The sequence below is a fragment of the Macrotis lagotis genome, chromosome 7, assembly GCF_037893015.1.
Source record: "Macrotis lagotis isolate mMagLag1 chromosome 7, bilby.v1.9.chrom.fasta, whole genome shotgun sequence".
Taxonomy (NCBI): Eukaryota; Metazoa; Chordata; class Mammalia; order Peramelemorphia; family Peramelidae; genus Macrotis; species Macrotis lagotis.
The window spans coordinates 163,474,824-163,494,630 of record NC_133664.1 but is presented as its reverse complement, the minus strand read 5'-3'; the positions used below and the strand labels follow the sequence as shown (position 1 = coordinate 163,494,630).

Sequence of the window (19,807 nt, the reverse complement as noted above, 5' to 3'; positions counted from 1 at the left end):
TTATCAACCTACTCTGTAGCTCCTACCTCACAGAAGTGCCAAATTTCAAAAGTATCACCGATTCTGTCCTGATAGCAAAGGTCAGCAATAAAACAGATAAACAGATCCTTTTAATATGTTCCTGTGTATCTCTACCAAGAGTACAATCTTTTCTTTATTGTTAGAATTTAATGGTCCTTATTTTGTCCAGTTCTGTGTATTCTAACATGCTCCCAGGTACCTGACTACTACTATTTTAATATATCTAATGTCTTTTTTGAATTCATCATTCCCTGAGGCAATATGGTTCATTTTTGGAAGACTCTAATTGTCAGAAAAAAAATTTTATTTGAATTGAAATTAGCCTTTTTATCATTTCAGCAGTTTCGAATCTGCTAGTTCTTTTTAGGATCAGGCAAGACGAACAAATCTGTCTCTTCAAAAAGGCAGTCTTTCAAATATCTAAATATCTGAATATAGCTATTTTGGCTTCATTCAATATTCTCTAGCTCAAACTCAAACATACTTAGTGTCTTCCAATAATTCTCATAGTGTTGCTTCTAGCCTCTTCATCATTTGAGTCAACTTCTTCTAAACTCCTTCTTGGCTAAGTTCACATTAAAAATAGAGTGGTAGGAAGGCAGCTAGGTAGCATAGTGGGTAGAGCACCGGCCCTGGAGTCAGGAGAACCTGAGTTCAAATCCGGCCTCGGACACTTAATAATTACCTAGCTGTGTGACCTGGGCAAGTCATTGCCTTGTGAAAAAAAATAGAGGGGTAGAAATTTTATCTGTTTAACATAACTGGGAAAGTTTTCCGAAAAAGACTGGGGAGATCATCCATTTGAGCTGAAGGACTAAGACTTGACTTGGGTTTTTTGCTTCCTTGTCATTTGGAATGGAAAAAGGTAAGGTTCTGGCAGTTTAGTGATATTCCTGCTGCTGTATAGTATGTCTTTCTGTTCCAGCTTTGCTGCTATAATAAATATGGTGATGAAAGATATAGTAATTTTATAATATTTTATAATTATATTGTTTTTTAATAATTACAAAATATCATTTAGCATTTTATCATAAGTTAATGAAAGCTGGTCTCATAAAGACCTTGTTTTAACTCCACATACTGGCTTTGTGACCCTATGCAAGTCATTTATTCTCTCCATGCTCTAAGCGATTAAGGTGCATCATTGCTACAGAGAACTTTCTTTTTTTTCTTTTTTTTAAGATTTTTTTTACAAGGTAAACAGGGTTGAGTGGCTTGCCCAAGGCCACACAGCTAGGTAATTATTAAGTGTCCGAGGCCGGATTTGAACTCAGGTACTCCTGACTCCAGGGCCGGTGCTTTATCTACTGCGCCACCTAGCTGCCCCTACAGAGAACTTTCTTAGCAGAGAGTTCGCTATCTCAATAAAACCACAATTCCAATTCCTAGCTTGTCATTTTAATTAAAATGTTATGATCCACACATGTTTAATTATATTATTTATATCTTGAATCAATGAGATTTCTTGAACTAGTCCTACTCCGCAAGAATTTTCATTCTCAGAACTGAATACATCGCCTAAATGTACTTTCTGTATGACTTTAGTCAATATATGTATTTTATAAGTGTAAATATAATAATATGATGATAGCTAAAATTTATATTGCCCTTTAAGATTTTCAGTGACTTTATATAGCTAACTATAGCTGACCTCCACCACCTTATGAGTTACATTTCAATATTATCCTTATTTTATATATGAGGAAACTGAGGGGAAGCATGGCTATGAAGTATCTGAGGGCAGGATATGATCTCATTTCTTCCTTACTTCTACACCTGTGCTCAGTCTTCTACAGCACCTAGTTCCTTCTCATGTACTCTGTAAATCTAAAAGAGTAAAAAAGAGAGTATAAACCTCAGAACTCTACTTTGGAGAATGCCTATAACCAAAAAGAAAACTATTAAAGGATATAGCTATCTCATCACTCACTTCATCACATGATACTTTAATTGCATTAATTTAGTATTAATTTCTCATTTTCTTGGTATTCTGCCTCCTCATGCTGTAGACTCATATAGAGGTCCCTTTGTGGTGGGGTTTTTTTTTGGTTTGATATGAACTATGTCACATCTGGCTTATCTCATACTTAGGTTTTATTTTTTTTTAACCTAAATTCATTACTTAATGTTCCTCTTGCTTTCATGTTCATATTCTCCCAGTCCAATAAGATGAAATCTTCTGGAATCTCAATTCAGTTATCACCTATATATTCCTCTCAAATCTCCATCATCTCCAAATTTAAAAGTTATACGATTATATAAAAAAAAAGAAAAAAGTTCTAAAACATATAAACTTTGCTTTTTACTCCAAGTCTGGGATGATATTAGTATAAGGACTTTCGAGTATGGTACATCTCTCCACTGATGTTAAATAGGAATTCATCTGTAACTTAAAATCTTGAATGATTTTCTGGGAAATTACAAAGTTAAGCACCTTAACCAGTCATATGATGAGTATGTGTCAGAGGCAAGACTTAAGTCTAGGTCTTCGTGAAATTAGGGTCAATTATCTATTATGCCATACTGTCTTACTTCATATTTACTTAGACTTTTAATGGAGTGTTTATTTTTTAAACAGGTATTACATATGATGACTGTATTGTAATGATGCAGCCTTGAGTTGATTGTATAAGTCCATTTATGAAATGAGATTACCTGTCAGAGAAAGAGTTCCAGTATATCCTGGAAATTCCCATTACCCACAGGGTCAATTATTACTAAGTATACATTTGTATATTAACATGGAGCTGCCATTTAATGATTAAGGCATCCTAAACAATGCTAACTTACATTAAGTGCAATGCCAGGGATAATAATTTAAATTGCAAAAAATTGATGAACTTGCTTTACTTAATTTACGTAATTCATTTCCTTGGGTCAAAAGTAATTTTTTTTTTTTGCAAAACATCAAATTTGTGATACTATTATGCTTATTGGGAATTCTTCCTTATGCTTAGGGACTTGTACAAAATTAGCATGAATATCCTGGAAATAAAATGCTGATTCAATAACCTTTCCCCCACTTAGTTGGCCTTATTTTGCTGAATATGATACGGAACATGAAGAGCAAGATACTATGCTCTTCTGGCTACTTATCAGTTGGTTCTTTTAAAATAAACAGATAGAGGAAGTTGGAGGAAAATAAGCACTATTAGCAGCAGTCATGCCTTCTGATAGAGATAAAGTAAGACTTGCTTACCTCAATCCATGCTAAAAATACTGCTGAACCTTTATCCCAACCTCCCATAGTTACACAAGTTCACATGGTCAACAAAAGTTGTGCTGTCATAGTGCTTCAATTTTTGTAATACCATTATGGGACACTGTGTGACTTAGAAAAGCAACTATTGTGCTCTGCTGTATTTCCTATGGCCAAAAGTTCATTGACCAGAAAGTCTGGTTTTCTGTTGAAGTTCTAACTGATAGCAGAAGTGATGTTAAGAGAAAGTTCATGTAATCTCTAATTATGTCCTTTCAACCTGGGAAAAAAAGTTACTTTTAATGAAGTCAAAAATCATTGCCTTCCTGGGTTGATTGCATTGTTTTATTAAGCAGACCCTGAAGAATATCCATTAAACTGTCTTATAAAATCCTGGGGCATAATTACAGAGTTGTCAAAGACTTCTATACTTCACTTAACAAACATTTCTCAAGTCACTAATCCATGTTGAGTGGTGCTAATTGCTACACTAGATGCATAAATGAATAAAAGACAGTTTGGGACCTCAAGAAGTTTGCAATCAAACAGGGTACTTGAAGAAGGTACTAAATAGCCAAGGGGTACACAGTAGGTGCTCAATACATTTTGTGGGATGAATAAAGACAAAGGTAATTATAATAACAAAGTTAAATTGGAAAAAGTGGCATAAAAAGGTATAAAAATATTATAGGACTTCAGAAGAGGAAGCAGTCGATGCCAGTTTTTTCTCCTTTGGGGAAGGTTAATCAAGAAAAATGTTTCAAAGAGAATGTTACCTGAACTTTATGGGATGGTGTGGATAGCTTTTGTTTTCACAAGTTGATACAGTTTCAGGGGAGAAGATGAGGAGAGACATTGTAAGCAGAGGAAACAAAAATCAAAGCAGAGACATAAGAGAATTCCAGGAAACTCACAAAGACTGTTCAATCTGGTTAGAACCTCCAAATAGGTAAGGTAAAATGGAAGATAAGGTAGAGAAAGATCAGAAAGGGCTTTAAGGTCATATTCCCCTGTGGTACATTATGGAGAATGTGGACAAGACTTAACACTGGAAGGGCAGCTATGCATGGATTATGGTTTTTGTGTTATCAGAGAAAGTATGGACATCAGACTCATTGATGTAACTTATTCACCTAACACAATTCAGAGCCAGTTAAGTATTTTGGGTAAATGGAGTATCATTATCAGATCAGAGTATTAAGGATTCTTACTCAAGTCACAGGATAAACTGGAAGGCTGAAACCATTAGTTACAGTGAATGTCCTTAAGTTCTTATTTCAGCAATATAGTGAAAATTCAGAAGAAAAATTTAGTTAGAAAAAAAGCTAAAATTCAAATATAACAATATCTGTATCTTACTTTTGCCCCAGATATTACATATAATTACTAATTCTTGTTGCAGGAGCTCATGGAAATGAGGTCTTCCCTTGAATAATTTTATAAATAAAAATATATTTGCATATTTAATCACCTATTTATTTGTATTGCTTGATTTATGAAAAACAGCAATATGGGGGAAAAAACAGAGGGTCATGGGGTAGAGGAAAGGAGGGGTAACTTGGGACAGTATACAGAAATTGTTTCTCTAGGTTATGACTCTCCTGAAACCTATCTTCTTTTCCCCATTCTCATTTCCCCCCAGCTTAGATTGATTTTAGGTCCAGTTGCATGTATAAGGAAATTGATGATAAGGAGCAGATTGGTGGTGATACCTTCAAGGAAATCATGAGATTATGTATTATTATATATTACCAGTTGTATTTATCAACTGCAATCTCTCTATTTGGTATGAGTAGTCCAGGCTGAATCCAGTTCTTCTACTTGCTATCTGTGTGACCATGAGCAAGGCCCTTTGTTCTCTAAAACTTAGTTTCTAATCAATTATAAAAGAAGGCAAGCATAGATTAAGTGATCATGAAGAATCCTTCAAGTTCTAAACTTACTATTAACAGCCTATAATCCTATGATAAATATTACCAACACTGGTAAATTTATATTCTTGGAATTAGTTATTTTAATAGTTTTACATTTGAAAGTATCACTTTTAGAAATTAAGTTGCTAAATATGACTTGGGTAAGAGGTCAGGAATATCAGCTATTGTTCATTTTGGTACCTCTATTTTCTGGTGGCTAACCTATCAATTTTTATGCAATAGAAAATTGATTTCTAGCTATTTAAAATTTTTAATTTTAATTGCCATATATATATATATATATATATATATATATATATATATATATTGATTCACAATTCATTAGTGTTTCCTAAATTTTGGGGAAATCTCCTCTTTGCAGTGAAAGAAAAGAAGCTTATTGGGTTTTTTTTGTTCGCTTTTCAATTTTAATATCAAATGCTAAACTTCATTCCTAGGAGCATCTTTAGAAAGTACTTTTCTTGAAAAGTAGACAGTACTAAATTTAACGTGAGAAAGCTAAAGGATCAGAAGTATGATTCTCTAAACTAATAAGGAATTATTATTGCAATCTTCTTTATCAGCATAAGGTCATAAATCTAGAACATGAAAGGAACTAGAATGGGATTAAAAGAAATTAAGTGAAGGAAAAATCAAGATATTAATGGACTGAAAATGAAATCTTTAGTGTTGTTGATTCTGGATGGCCCTGCTATCAGATGAATTGTTGCTCTATCAATTAAAGTATGACATAGATTGCTGAAACATTTTTAGGCTGATGATCATTTCCATGATTTGGTAAACTCTATTTGCAAAACTTTCATAGTATTAGTTAATACTGCATATTTCAACAACTTCCTAAAATTTACTGATTCCCGCCCCCCATAAACCATATCTGAATTGCAGTGGGACTTTCTCAGAACATAAAATTGCAATGGATTTTCCAAAATTTGCAAAAGTAGTTTTTGCTTTCAGTTTCACTTTTTATTAACCAAGAATAAAGTATTCTGTCAGAAGAATCAAAGACTAATGCGTTTTTTATTGAACTGAATTTGAGTATAGCTCTTTAGTGTATGATTCCTACCTAAAGTAATTCACCGTGACACCATTTAACATTATTCTTCTTTTATTTTTCTTTCTTCTTTTTGTAAGGAACTGGGACTTGTCATTACTGGAACACTTCCTGTCTTCAACCTAACAGGTCAAGAGGAAAATAAAGGCAACATAAAGGTTGAGTTAATTAAGATTATTTTTATTATTCTTATTGACAATAACTGATAAAGTGTGACATTGATGTGAACTATGATTAAGATTTTAAGATACTTATGTAAGGAAATACTCAATAATTTCCATATTGCTCTAAAAGTCACTTTTACATTGCTGTACCTAATTGCAAACAGTAAGAACCAAATTTCAGATTCTGAGGAAAATATTGGCATGTAAAATAGGGTGGTGATCATGCAAGTGAGTTTGCAAAAAGAATCCAAGAATCCTTGACCAAAGATCTTAGTAAATAAATAGTTGCCTGGATTAATACCAGATTAGTTGCTTTTTAAAAATCATTTTTCTTTTGCAATTTTAAAAAGTCAGTTTAACTAATAAATTCTACCAGAGTTAGAGTTTCAACATGATTTTTGTAGCCTTATAGAATATTAGGGATCTGACCTTGGCATAATCCCAAATGGTTGTGTGCTCTCTGGTTAGCCATTTAAACTTTTAGTGCCCCCAGGTAACTAAGACTTGACATAGTCGTTGCTGATCTAGATTGAGTAGTAGAAGAGTCCTCTTTGGGGAGTTCACTAGTTATTTGAAATCAGTGGTCTAGGCCACCTCATTTTTATTTATTGGTGAGTAGCAGGTAAACTTCTTGGAAATCTATTTCATTCCTTATTCATTAATGTTCTTACTATAAATACTTTCCCCTGTTAACTTTAAGTTGAGATCAGCTGGTTAGCCAGACTTAATTTGTAGAGATGAGTTTTTACGAATGTGATATATAACATTAATAGTTGTTAAAATATATTCTTCCTCAAAGTCTGTGTCACATCCTTCCACAAGTACAGAATCCAAGGCAAAATGAGGTTTAATATCAGAAAGTCCACATATCAAAGGGTAATTTAAAGCTCACAAAACTCTTTGTTGGAATGCTCAGGAGAAATCTTCTTTGGTTTATTTCAGTATTTCTACCAGATAGCTCCCCAAACCCCAAATCTGCCTATTATAAATGGCTTGTGAATACTTAGTCCAGAGTGATTAAAATTTTTTTTATTAAGACATCTTAATAAATGGCACACCTCTCTCAAGGGGAGAGGAGTCCCCAAATCCCAAAATGCTAGGCGTTATATGCACTTTGAAAGACTTTGTTCCTCTCCCTTCTTGCTGATCATTGGCTGGGGTCACAAATCTAATTGATACATTCACCCCTGTGTGGTTTTCCCCATTCTGCTCATTACAGCTACCTTCTTGACCAGGTGCATAGGACAATAGCACAGACTCTCAACCCCCTGTGGTGTTTCATCTTTTCCCTTTGTCTAACTCTCTCCTTCTTGTAAACAGATTGGCATCTCTTGAGTTTCCACAAAGACCAGACATCCTGGCTTTTATAATGTATTATCCTCACAGACATCTGTGAGACTCTGGCAATACCCTTTCTTATCTTTGTAAAAGTAAAACATTTGATTCTTTCCCACATGCCTTTGCATGGCAAACTTTGCCTTTAGCCCTTGCTGTCCCAGGGCCATTTCCATGATACAAATGGGGAAAAAAAAGTCTAAGTTCTCTGATCCTCTGAAGTTCACAAAGTTCTCCTCCAGCCAAGAGATGTTTGGAGGAAATTTAACAGAAGTTGAGACCAGGTCTAAGACTTCTCTCCTCCTGCTCCCCAAGTCAGGAGAGTGACAAGAAGCTTCTGTTCTAATCTACCAGTATCTTGATGCCCTCAATCAGTAAACAGATATTAAGTACCTACTACGTGCTAAGCATTGGAAATACAAAGAAAGGCAAAAAAAATCCCTGATTTCCAGGAGCTTACAGTATAATGAAATAATATGCAAACTTTGAACAAACAAATTTGTTATCTTTATCTCTCAATATATAATTTTACATGATTGCACATATATAACCTCTATCAAATTGTATATTATTGTAGGGACAGAGAAAAGCTGATGGGTTGGGGGGGGAGACTTGGAACTTAAAATTTTTAAAAATAAATGTTAAAATTTGTTTTTACATGTAATGGAAAAAATAAAATATTTAAGAATAGTGGTAACTTCAATTTTAAGAGGAAAGTTAGGAAGAAGGGAAGATTTTGAAGGAAAGATAGCATGTTCAGTTTAAGATATCTATGAAATATTCAGTTCAAGATATCCAATAGGCAATTGGAGATTTGAGAGCAGAGGCCAGCTGAATGGTTAAGATTGCATAAGAAGAGTTAATAATAATCAATATAGAAATGACATTTGAATCTATGCTTGCTAAAGAGATAACCAAGGGAAATATATAGGGAAAAGAGAATAGATACCCTGTGGGACACTTTTGCTAAGCAGGAGTAAGCTAGACGAAGATCCTGCAAAGTATACTGAAAAGGGCTTACATAGAACAAAAATTAGAAGATAGCACTGTTACTAAAACTTCAAAAATAGAGGATGATTGACAATGTTGAAGATTGTGGAGAGGTCAAGAAGAACAAGGTTTGAGAAAAGGACATTAGATTTGGCAATTAAGAAAGATCATTTTTTAATTTGGAGAGTTTTAATTGAATGATGACATCCACAGTCAGACAATAAAAAAGTTAAGAAGAGAATGAGAGGCATTATAGTGAAAGCCTATACTGTAGATAGTCGTCTCAAAAAGATTAACCGAAAAAGGGAAGAGAGATACAAAATGATAGCTAACAGGAAAGGATGGATCAAGTTAGGTTTTTTGAGGACAGGAGTATATTCTTAACAGTAGAGAAGCAGCCAGTGGACAGGATGAGATTGAAGATAAATGAGAGAATGAGGAATGACAGGCCAGGATGTTATATGATCTTGTTTGCTATTTTATACAAAAATCTACATGTCATAATTGGTTTACTCAATCAATTGAAAAACACTTCCAGCTTGGTCTCACTCTAATCTATATGGTAGATTTCAAGAACATTTAAGTTGATGAAGCATATTTTCCAACTGTGATTAATTAAATAGAGATGTGTTAAAGGTATAGCATTGTGTCACTTATTTAACGCAACCCCTGTGTTTACTCTAGTTACTTTATTTTTTCCTTTTCTTTAATAGAGATAGTATGATGAAATGGATAAAGAGTCTGCTCCAAAGGAAGATATTATTTCAAATTCTGTCTTTTGACACATATTGGCCTTGTGATCCAGGACTAGGCACTGAACTACAGATTCTTGTTAACTCTCTACCAAAAAATATGTTGCAGAAATGTGTTGGCCTGCATTGACAGAGTTCCTTCACCTAAGAGTTCTTTATACCTAAAGATGCTAGAATACAGTTCCTATCAATACCTATTTGAATAATTTTAGTCAACATGGAAGGTATCATAATTTTATTTTATGACATTCTATTCCATTGTTTTGTAATCATGTCAGGGAGATATTAATCACGAACCTAAATCCATTTTTTGGCAAATAAAAATTATTTGCATTTTTCTATGATAGGAAAAAGAATGTGGTAGCTGGTCACAGTCACAAAATTAATATGCATTGTGTAATGTAGTGATAATACATATTCTTCCAGATGTCAGATACTATATAACTGCTACAAAAAAATTTCATAAGGAAATCATAACCACATAATAAAATTAATAAAAGCCACAGACTGATACTTAAAAGAATAAAAGGCAGCATTCTATGTAAGGGAATAGTTTGTAATTTAATAAGATTGGGTCTTTTAGGGGACAAAGTTGAAAAAATCTAGTACTTTTTTAAACAAATAAATGAAGCAAAAATTAAATACATTATCTTTCTTAAATCTTCCTGTAGAACCAGCTGATTCTTGGTGTGATGGGAGTTGATGTGTCTTTAGAAGATATCAAAAGACTTACACCACGCTTTACAGTAAGTTGCAGTTTCTTCTTTTAGTCAGGTTTCCCATTATTCAATCTCTATACAAAACATTTATATCCTTGTATTAATTCCTGCATTCAAACTTAATGTCTAATCATTCAGTTCATTGAATTGGCATACATACTTATTATATGCAAAGGATATTTTACTAAATCCTATGGATAATATAAAGATAAGGAAGATAAGGGTCCATTACTCTTCTAGAGTTTAGAATTTTGAATAGTTATTAGATTGTGCATTGGATAGAACAGTGGCCCTAGAATCCAAAAGACTCATCTTCCTGAGTTCAAGTCTGGCCTCAGACACTTACTAGCTGTGTGACTCTGGACAAGTCAATTTGACCCTGTTTGCCCCAATTCCTCATCTGTAAAATGAGTAGGAGAAAGAAGTGGCAAACCACTCCATTATCTTTGCCAAGAAATCCTCAAATGGAAGTCACAAAGAGTCAGATATGGCTGAAATGACTAGGTAGTTAATAAGTCACTTATTTATACAAAATAGAAATGTGTGTGAAAAATACAAAATATCATGAGAATTCAAAGAAAAAGGAAAAGTACTCTGGATTGAAGCATCAAAAAATGGATCTATCGGGCAGCTAGGTGGATAAAGCACTAGCCCTGAAGTCAGGAGGACCTGATTTTAAATCCAGCCTCAGACACTTAATATTATTACCTAACAAAAGCAAAAATAGATCTTTTGTTCATTTGAATTGAACTTTGGAGGGTGCTTTAGATTTGAATTAGCAGATGTGAAAGACCCAAGATAGTCTAAATGAAAGAACTAGTAGAAGCAAGTATTAAAAGTAGGAAAGAACTAGCTGTGATCAAGATTTGGTAAATCAGTGAGATATTGTATAGGTTGCAGATGAAAGAATATTTAAAGGACAGTCCAAAGAGTTTGTACTAAAATCATCCAGTGGGAAGAACTAGTGAAGGTTTTGCTGAAGGAAAAGATGAGCAGTTCTGTGCCATAGAAATATACATCTAGTAGATTGATAAGGTATTAGAATTGCCCAAAATTTAATTAACTGCCTCATGAATACTGCATTTCCCTTTCACTTGGTGGAATTAAAGTAGAGTCTAAATGTCAATTTTTTGAAAGTTTTTATAGAGATATTGGATACTTAATAAAGCAGTACTAGATGATACTGTAGTCCAATCTGTAATTAAGTGTTTAGAAAATCTACATTGGACACCCAAAAGAGCAGTTGGGTCAGAAATTTAAGATGTGAATGTCTTTGCATAGATATATGATAACTAAATTTGAAGAAATAGATAAGATCAATAAAGAAGAGAGTATAGAAAATTATAACTTGACAGAAACAGTCTGAGAACAGACTTGGGGAGCAGGGAATGCACGTATTTGAAGAGTGGAAGAAGAATTAGAGTAAGAAGGAATTAATAGAGAGTAGAAGATTTCAGAAGAATACAGTGAAATGAAACCAAGAAGGGAAACACTTTCAAGAAGGAACAGGATATTGGAAACCTGAAATGCTAAAGAAAGTCAAGGGACAGCTAGGTGGTGCAATGGATACAGCACCAGCCCTGGAGTCAGGAGTACCTGAGTTCAAATGTGGCCTCAGACATTTAATAATTACCTAGCTGTGTGGCCTTGGGCAAGCCACTTAACCCCATTGCCTTGCAAAAACCTAAAAAATAAAAATAAAAATCAATTTAAAAAATAAAGTGAAGGAAGATAAAGAATAAGAAAGGTCATTTTTTTTGGAAAAATTAAGAGGTCATTGGTAATCTTCCAGAGATTCCATACTCTCCTCCTATACTTTTAGTATAGGAGGAGAGTATGGAATGAAGGACATAGAGATTATTTCATTTTCAATGACAGAATGAAAGAAGATAGAGAAAAGTTGTGAGTTTTGTTTACTCATTAACCATTAAGATTATCTTCTAAGAATGAAGTAAGCCTTGACTTGAGGAGACTGGAAAAGTTTGGAACATTTAATGAATTTAAGGAATGGAAAATTTGTAAGGATCAACTGAATTTAAAGAGCATTATGGATGGAATAAATTGGATCAAAACTGGGAAAATGCCCATTCAATACCACCTCTATTTCCAGAGAAACTAAAAAGTCATCAAGACTTTTTTTGCTAATTAGTTTGACTCATCTCCAAAGAAACTCCCTGGAAATGATTTCTGAACTGTAGGTATTTAGGAGAAAGCCCTATTGAAGAGCAAAACATAGACCCAAATTGCTTTTTTGATAAAATAAGTCTTTTATACCAAGGGATAAAAGCTGGCACATTTAATAATACTGTTTTTCTTGTATTGCATTCTTGGTCTCTAGAACATTTAGATCAAGTATTCTTGGCTTGGAGTTCATGAAACTTTTACAAAATATTTTGATAATATTATTTCAATAAATTTGTAATCTGAAGAATTTTATGTTATATATATTTAAAAATTTCAGACTTTCATGTTTCTTTAGATTGCCAACGTGATCCATGACTTAAAAAGGTTAAGTATCCCTGATTTGTAATAGCTTCTAGAAATCTCTGACCCTTTGTTTCATCCAAGAAACTAGCAAGTTATTATTGCTCTTGGATAGAGAAGTTACTTAAGAGTTGTTATTCACTATGATAAAAGCATTTATGTACCTATTAGATAATCATGAAAGCAATAATTTAGATTTCCAAATCTGTCATTGTACTATGTGGCATTTACATAATTTTCTTCTTTCAGCTCTGTCCAAATGGTTATTATTTTGCTATTGATCCTAATGGTTATGTGTTGCTACATCCTAATCTTCAGCCAAAGGTATGAAAAGCTTATCTGTTCAGAATTCAAATAATTGCCTTAGAATGACCACTTTAAAGGATCTTACCAATGAATTTTTTATATTGACCTGAATATAAATAAATACAAAAAAGTTGGCATCACTTTATGATTTTACTGAATGTGGATGTTATAAAAGTGTTAAGGCAGTTTTAAGTTTTAATAACTTTAAGTTTTAATAACTTTAGAAGTACAAATGGTAAGTTCCAGTTTTAAAATATTAATAGAACTTTTATAAAAATTTAACACAATCACTGTCTTAGACTATAAATCATACTAAACAATTTTTAACTTTACAAAAATTTTCATTAGCCATTGATCAAGGACTGAAAGGACTACTTTTGTAATATTAGCTTTGAGCTCATTCAAAGAATGAGAATACACATACAAGACAGTTTTTCCATAATCTCATAAGAAAAAAGTCTAGATAATCTCCTCTACCATTGCATCAACCTGGGAAAGTGTCATCCAGAAACTTATGAAACATATAATACACAATGACAGAATAACCCTTCTTATTAAAATTTAAATAACAAATTTCAAATGATAATTTTGACCATTTGTATTATTTACACTTCTAATATTAATAAAGCTTAAATATGAACTCCAGTTTTTCATTTATTCTCTATAATATGAAAGCAAATTCTGTATTTTAATTTTCTCACAAATTTGGTAAACACCTTCATCATTTCACACATATTAATTCAGATTTTCTTTCAACTTCCCTTAATTTATCTCAACTTTGGACCAGGGTTCTAATATAGAAAAGTAATGTATTATAGAAACAAAGTAAAAAACTAAAAAAAATATTAATAAAGTTTTCCTTGGGTCTCTTAAATACTTCCTTGTACTCTGCTTCCGCATTTTGAAAATAGAAGTAGAATTCAATTATTAAATCTATTAGACCAAAATGTAGGTGTGCTTAAAATTTCTGTCTCAAGTGCTTCTCACAAGTAGAAAGATATTTTCTGGAAGGCAGTTGATTGAGCAGTTAAATTAATTTCTAAATTAGCTTAAAATTCATTTTTGTGGTCAATTTTCCATGTGAATTTGGTATTTTATCTCCCCTCAACCCCTTCATTTAGGTTAATCCTTTAAATATCTTTCTCTGTCATATTTTTTCCTCATAGTTTTACTTGTTTGGAAAAACATGATGTATCCACTGCATGATAACAATTTACACTTTTAAAAATAAAATATAAACTTTTTTCTCAAGATATTTTTAAAAATAATTTTGCTTCATTTTCTCTAGGGCATTAGTAGAATACAAGCAATTGCATATGATTCACTTATGAACTCACAACAGATGCTATTTCCTACCAGACTCCTGTTCTCATTTCTGTAAGCCATCAAAATAGGGTACCATGTTCCCTCTGACTGTTGCAAAAATTTCCAAGAGAAAAACAAGAGTGTACCATGTCCAAAAATATGAGCACTTTACCTTTACTTTTTAAATGCAGAGAGTGAAACTAGGTTTTTATAGGAAAATGTTCCATTTAAAAAAGACTTTTGTATATTTCTTTCCCTTAATAGCATTGGACTTTAAATTTATAATGGCTAGTTTACTCATAGGAGATGAAATTTACCCTAATATCTTAGAAGCAAGCTATTTGTTTCCTTCATCCAGATCATGAACCAAAGGTCCTGGAGAAGGAATGTTTTTCTATTGACCTAAAGAGTCAGGGACATAAGCTACTTAGGAATAATTTTCACTAAGAATAGTTTTTTCATTCAGTACTGCTCAGGAGAGACCATCAGGCAGATTCATAATGAGGGCATACTTACAGTCTTGGATGTCAACATTGTGTTAGATAATATCAGACATTGGGATGACAATCTTTGGAATTGCTCCTGAACTAGTTATAAGGTGAGACGTCCTGACTTTTGTGAAAAAAGAAATAGTACAAGGTCATAATAGACCAGAGAAGTGGAAAAATTCTTACAGTCAAATGATTTTCCTCAAACTTTCAAAAGATAATGTTGTCAGATAAGCAGGCAGTCAACAAACCAACAACCCAAATTCCAACATCAAAATTTTAACAATTATTTTCTCTTCTATTAGAATGGAAAGATTGTTGGCATAGTGGATAGAGAACTGGTCTTTGATACAGAAAGACCTAACTTCAGGTCTCATTTATGATATCTACTAGCTAGGTGACTCCAGGAAAGTTCTCTAAATTTTCAATGCTCTAGGCAGATTCCTAAGACCGAAAAATTACAGAGGAAGAACTGAACTGCACTGGAAAAGGGAGTTTGCTCATCCAGGAGTTCCCTATCCCACAAAAATCAAAGGTCTATTAAACACAATTATAATTAATGGCCATTGATTTAATAAACCCTGAATTTAATTTTAAAACATTTTATAATACAAAATAACCCCTTTCTAAAACTAAATTAGATAGTAACTATTATAATTAGTTTTATGATTTTTAAGAGCTTATAACATTTGCTTAAGGAACAAATTGTACCAAATGAGCACTACAAATTTATTTTTTTTAAAATGAATCATTTAAAAATGTATTCATCTACTGCATTTAAATTGTAGTCTGGGCTTATATTTTCATCTACAGTACTACAATTCAAACATAATTAAGTTTCTTAGAATTTCATATGGTCTCTCATCAATGTGAAAGTTCCTTCCAACATTGCTGATCAGGTCTCATTCATGCTATCCTATCTAGCATAGTAATCTCAAACAAGCTAGTAAAAGGTTTCTAGCATATTGGTATGATAATCTCTAGAACTTTGGAGAAGAAATGAGGAAGAATCCATTTTAATCTCATTGTTTACCTAATTATTTTTAAAATATTAATATTTAATGTTCTTACCATAAAATTCATGACTTAGTTTTTCACATATTTGATTCTGTAGTACAGATACTATTAACCAAGACCAAGTACTCATTCCAAACTAAAATCAAAGTTAAAAGAAATGAAATTTAGAGATGAGTTTGTGGAAAAATTTATCTAGTATTCCAGATCCATTCAGACCTTGACAAAATGAAGACTGAAATACAGATATCAAAATATCACTAGAGTCCTCTTTTTGGATGTGCATTGGGACAATCATTCCATCCTGGTACTGAAAAATCCAAAGAGTTGTCCTGAGAATCAAAAAAGTTCAATATCACTACCCTTCTACTTTTGCAACAAAAAAGTATATCATACAAGACACGGTGTTGAGAATATATTATTGCATGAACATGTTTTAGTTAAGTATTGTGCTTGTACTATGACATTCCATTTACCAGTTATTTAAATTACCATAAATTATTCTTTATTTTTGCATATCATCATAAGAGGCCATTTATGTTACCACTAATGAAACTGTACTTCAAGTCACTGCATTTAATTTAATTTTAGATAAAAAGATATCTAGAAGACAATGGTGCAAAGAATTGTTCCTAATGTATTCTTTTCTCCTAAAAATAGGATTCTAAAATAATCATTAAGTATACTTTTGAATTTTTTTATTATTAACAGGTCAAATTTTATGGTTGCCATTATGTTGGTGCATGCTATACAGATTGATACAAGAAACTTCTTAAAATATGGTATAGTGTAAGACATCTAAATAGACAATTTCAATTTAATCAAATTCTAATATTAAAACCTAGATAGATAATGTTTTAATCATCTAACATACTAACTAAATTATCTTAATCTTTGTCAGAAATTCATCATTAGGGATATTAGTTTACATAAAACTTCCTTAAGTTGCAGTTGTATTTTCTTTAAAGGGTGTTTAATACTGTGTACTTGCTATTTTCTTCCAAAAAGATGTAATCTGAATTTTAAAGAAAATCAAAAATGGTGATTGGAGGAGATAGTGTACAAATACCCTTTTTAAAAATAGAAATATTAGGAATAGAGATCACTCTAATCTTCATTGGTATGCTTCTTATTGCCTTGTATATCACACCTTGTATTTTTTACATCTTTGCCACAATATCTCAAGTTGTTCTTTAATTACAATGATTTCATTAATCTCTGAATGCAATCTAGTAATATCATAATTTAATCAATTCTAGAAATGATTTCCAGAATTAAATTAAAACACATAAATAAATGAATGAATGAATGAATGAATGAATGAATGAATGAATAAATTGAAGCCAACTTATTATTTCCTCATTACTTCTCTTATGAATCTTATATGGCTTGGAAGGATGAATACAATATATGAGTTTCCATTGATTTTTAAAGGGAACATTTTTAGAACCTTAAATTTTAAATTTTCATGGATTGTGTAAACCCCAGCTATAAGTACTATCATATTTCATTTGGGAGCCATAAACTGGAAAGATGTCTGAAAAAGAGTCCAACATGCATTTTTCCAAGCAAAACATATATCACACATTCTTGTATAGAAATAATCATAATTCTGCATTTCTCTAATAATAGTTTTCCCCCCATTAACTAAAAACATAGTTCAGAAGGAATTTTTCACTCTTAGGAAAATCCATTAGGAGAAAATCTTCATCAAGAGAACACAAAACCTTCATTTATGAAAGCATAAAATTATAAATTACTGCTTTTTGTTGCTTCAGCCTATTGGTGTGGGTATACCAACAGTTAATTTAAGAAAAAGAAGGCCTAATGTTCAGGTAACTGATTGAAGGTAGTTATTAGTGCTTTAAGCTATGCTAAACTATAGAAGAGGTTAAGCTTTTATTTATTTATTAAGCTTCCAAGTCTTGAATGAGAAGGCTGTTTATTTGACATATGGCTTCCAAAGCATGGAATGTGTATCCTTCTTTATTATATTGAAACAAAACTATTATTAATGACAGTAAGGGATGTGCATTGACTAATAGCTGCTTGCAAAAGTGATGCTGCAATAATAATAATAAATTTATACAGATAGTTTTTTCAAATAAATTAGATATAGTGATTATAATGTTTCATTAGATTTTTCCTTTCCAGTATTAGTTTACTAATTTTTAAAAAAGAAGTTAGTATAATGTGGTTATTCCAAGAGCTACAAAACACCGGTTTCTCCACAAAACTCTATTCTATTTCTAGAAGCTTGATGGGGAGAAATAAACATGTTAAGTATTTCTTCTCCATCAGCTGTGAAATACGTTCAAAATAACCGCTAAAAATAACCAAAAGTCCATAATATAACTGTGAATTTGTTTATACTGAAATACCCCAAAAATACTGTATGCCTTTTGTCATCCTGTTTGAATGGACATGTTACCAGAAAACAGTCTTGATATGTATGTATATTTTATAAAATGTCTAAGAAATAAGAAAAAAGGAACTGTTTCAGGACATCTCTAAAATTATTTTTAGGTTATTGTAAGAGTCTTATTTGTATTATACTTAGCCCAATAAATGATTTTTGAAGCTCCATTTAAAAAGGTATAGAAAGATAAAGCAGAAAAGAAAAGGAAAGGAAATCTAAAAAATTCAAAGACAAGTCAATTTACTATTATTCTTAATAGAGTTTTCAAGGAATAAGGAAGAATAAATAGCACAGTGGAAAGTACTATAGGACTGTCAAAATACCTGCATTTCAAAACCTAACTGCTAAATGACTTTGCACAAGATATTAAATCTTGATGGACATCAATTTCTTCATCTACAAATAAGAAAATTGGACTAGATCACCTTTAAGATTCATTAGCACTCTATGCTCCTTTAAGAACCTATGATTGGGGGCGGCTAGGTGGTGTAGTGGATAAAGCACCGGCCTTGGAGTCAGGAGTACCTGGGTTCAAATCCAGTCTCAGACACTTAATAATTACCTAGCTGTGTGGCCTTGGGCAAGCCACTTAACCCCATTTGCATTGCAAAAAAAACCTAAAAAATAAAAAAAGAACCTATGATTGAAAGCACCTGCTGAAATAAAGTTGGTTGAAAAATGGTACTATGATGGGGAGACAGCATAGTCTATGGAAATGATTGCATATTTATTCCAATGTCCTCTATGTTCCTCAGTTTCCTCATCTGTAAAATGAAGTAGATGAACTTTATTATCTCTGAGGCATTTTCCATCTTTGTCATTCCATGCTGCTTTTATTATATTGCATAATACTTTTTATCTTTTTTCTTTTTTTATAAAATCAGTTTAAATCCCTTTTCTCTATATTACATTGAGTTCTAATCTTTTGGCATGTTTCAATTTTTTATATTTGCTTGTGTTCTTTTGTGGTCATGGGAATTTTAGTGAATCTCCATTCTGGTGGTAAATTCAACTGCATGTAGAAATTAGGATGTTAAAAAATTTAAAGAGAATTTTTGTTCTTTCAGCAAAAATTCAAAATGGCAAACTAGCAACCACCTTCCCATTTAAGAATACTATCTTTCAAAAGATCTATGGGGGAAAATAAATTTATGATTAGTCATGTATAAATATTGCTAATCATAATATCAACTTTCATTTTAAGAAGAAATACCCCATTCTGCATAACTTTTTTTTCCATATAATTAACATGAGAAATAAGTAGGCAACTTTTATAGATAGGAAATTTAAGAAAATAAGAATTTGGGATCAGCAGTTTCAAAAGCTTTCTAAAGACAAAGCTGAGACTAGAATCAGTATTCAGACAGATAATCCAGACATGAGGCAGTTGGGTGATCTCATGGATATAGTACCAGTCTTAGAACTAAGAAGCCCCAAGTTCAAATCAGTTATCTCAGATACCCAGTAGTTGTATGATCATGGGTAAGTCATGTAATTTCTCTTAACATCACTTTCCTAATCTGTAAAACAGGAATAAATATATAGCCTACCTCCAAAAATTAAGACACCAAGCAAATGTGAGCTACTACTATTATTGTTGTTGTTGTTGTTGTTGTTGTTATTATT

General features: G+C 32.2%; 1 protein-coding gene across 1 annotated transcript in view; it reads left to right on the top strand.

Moving 5' to 3' along the window:
• Positions 1–19,807, top strand: part of CACNA2D1 (calcium voltage-gated channel auxiliary subunit alpha2delta 1) — a 157,839-nt gene that overhangs the window by 77,487 nt on the left and 60,545 nt on the right. Inside the window, exons 11-14 of the mRNA XM_074195298.1 lie at positions 6,286–6,363; positions 10,118–10,192; positions 12,899–12,973; positions 17,541–17,597. Of these exons, the coding sequence (XP_074051399.1) occupies positions 6,286–6,363; positions 10,118–10,192; positions 12,899–12,973; positions 17,541–17,597 (285 nt within the window). The remainder of the gene's footprint in view (positions 1–6,285; positions 6,364–10,117; positions 10,193–12,898; positions 12,974–17,540; positions 17,598–19,807) is intronic.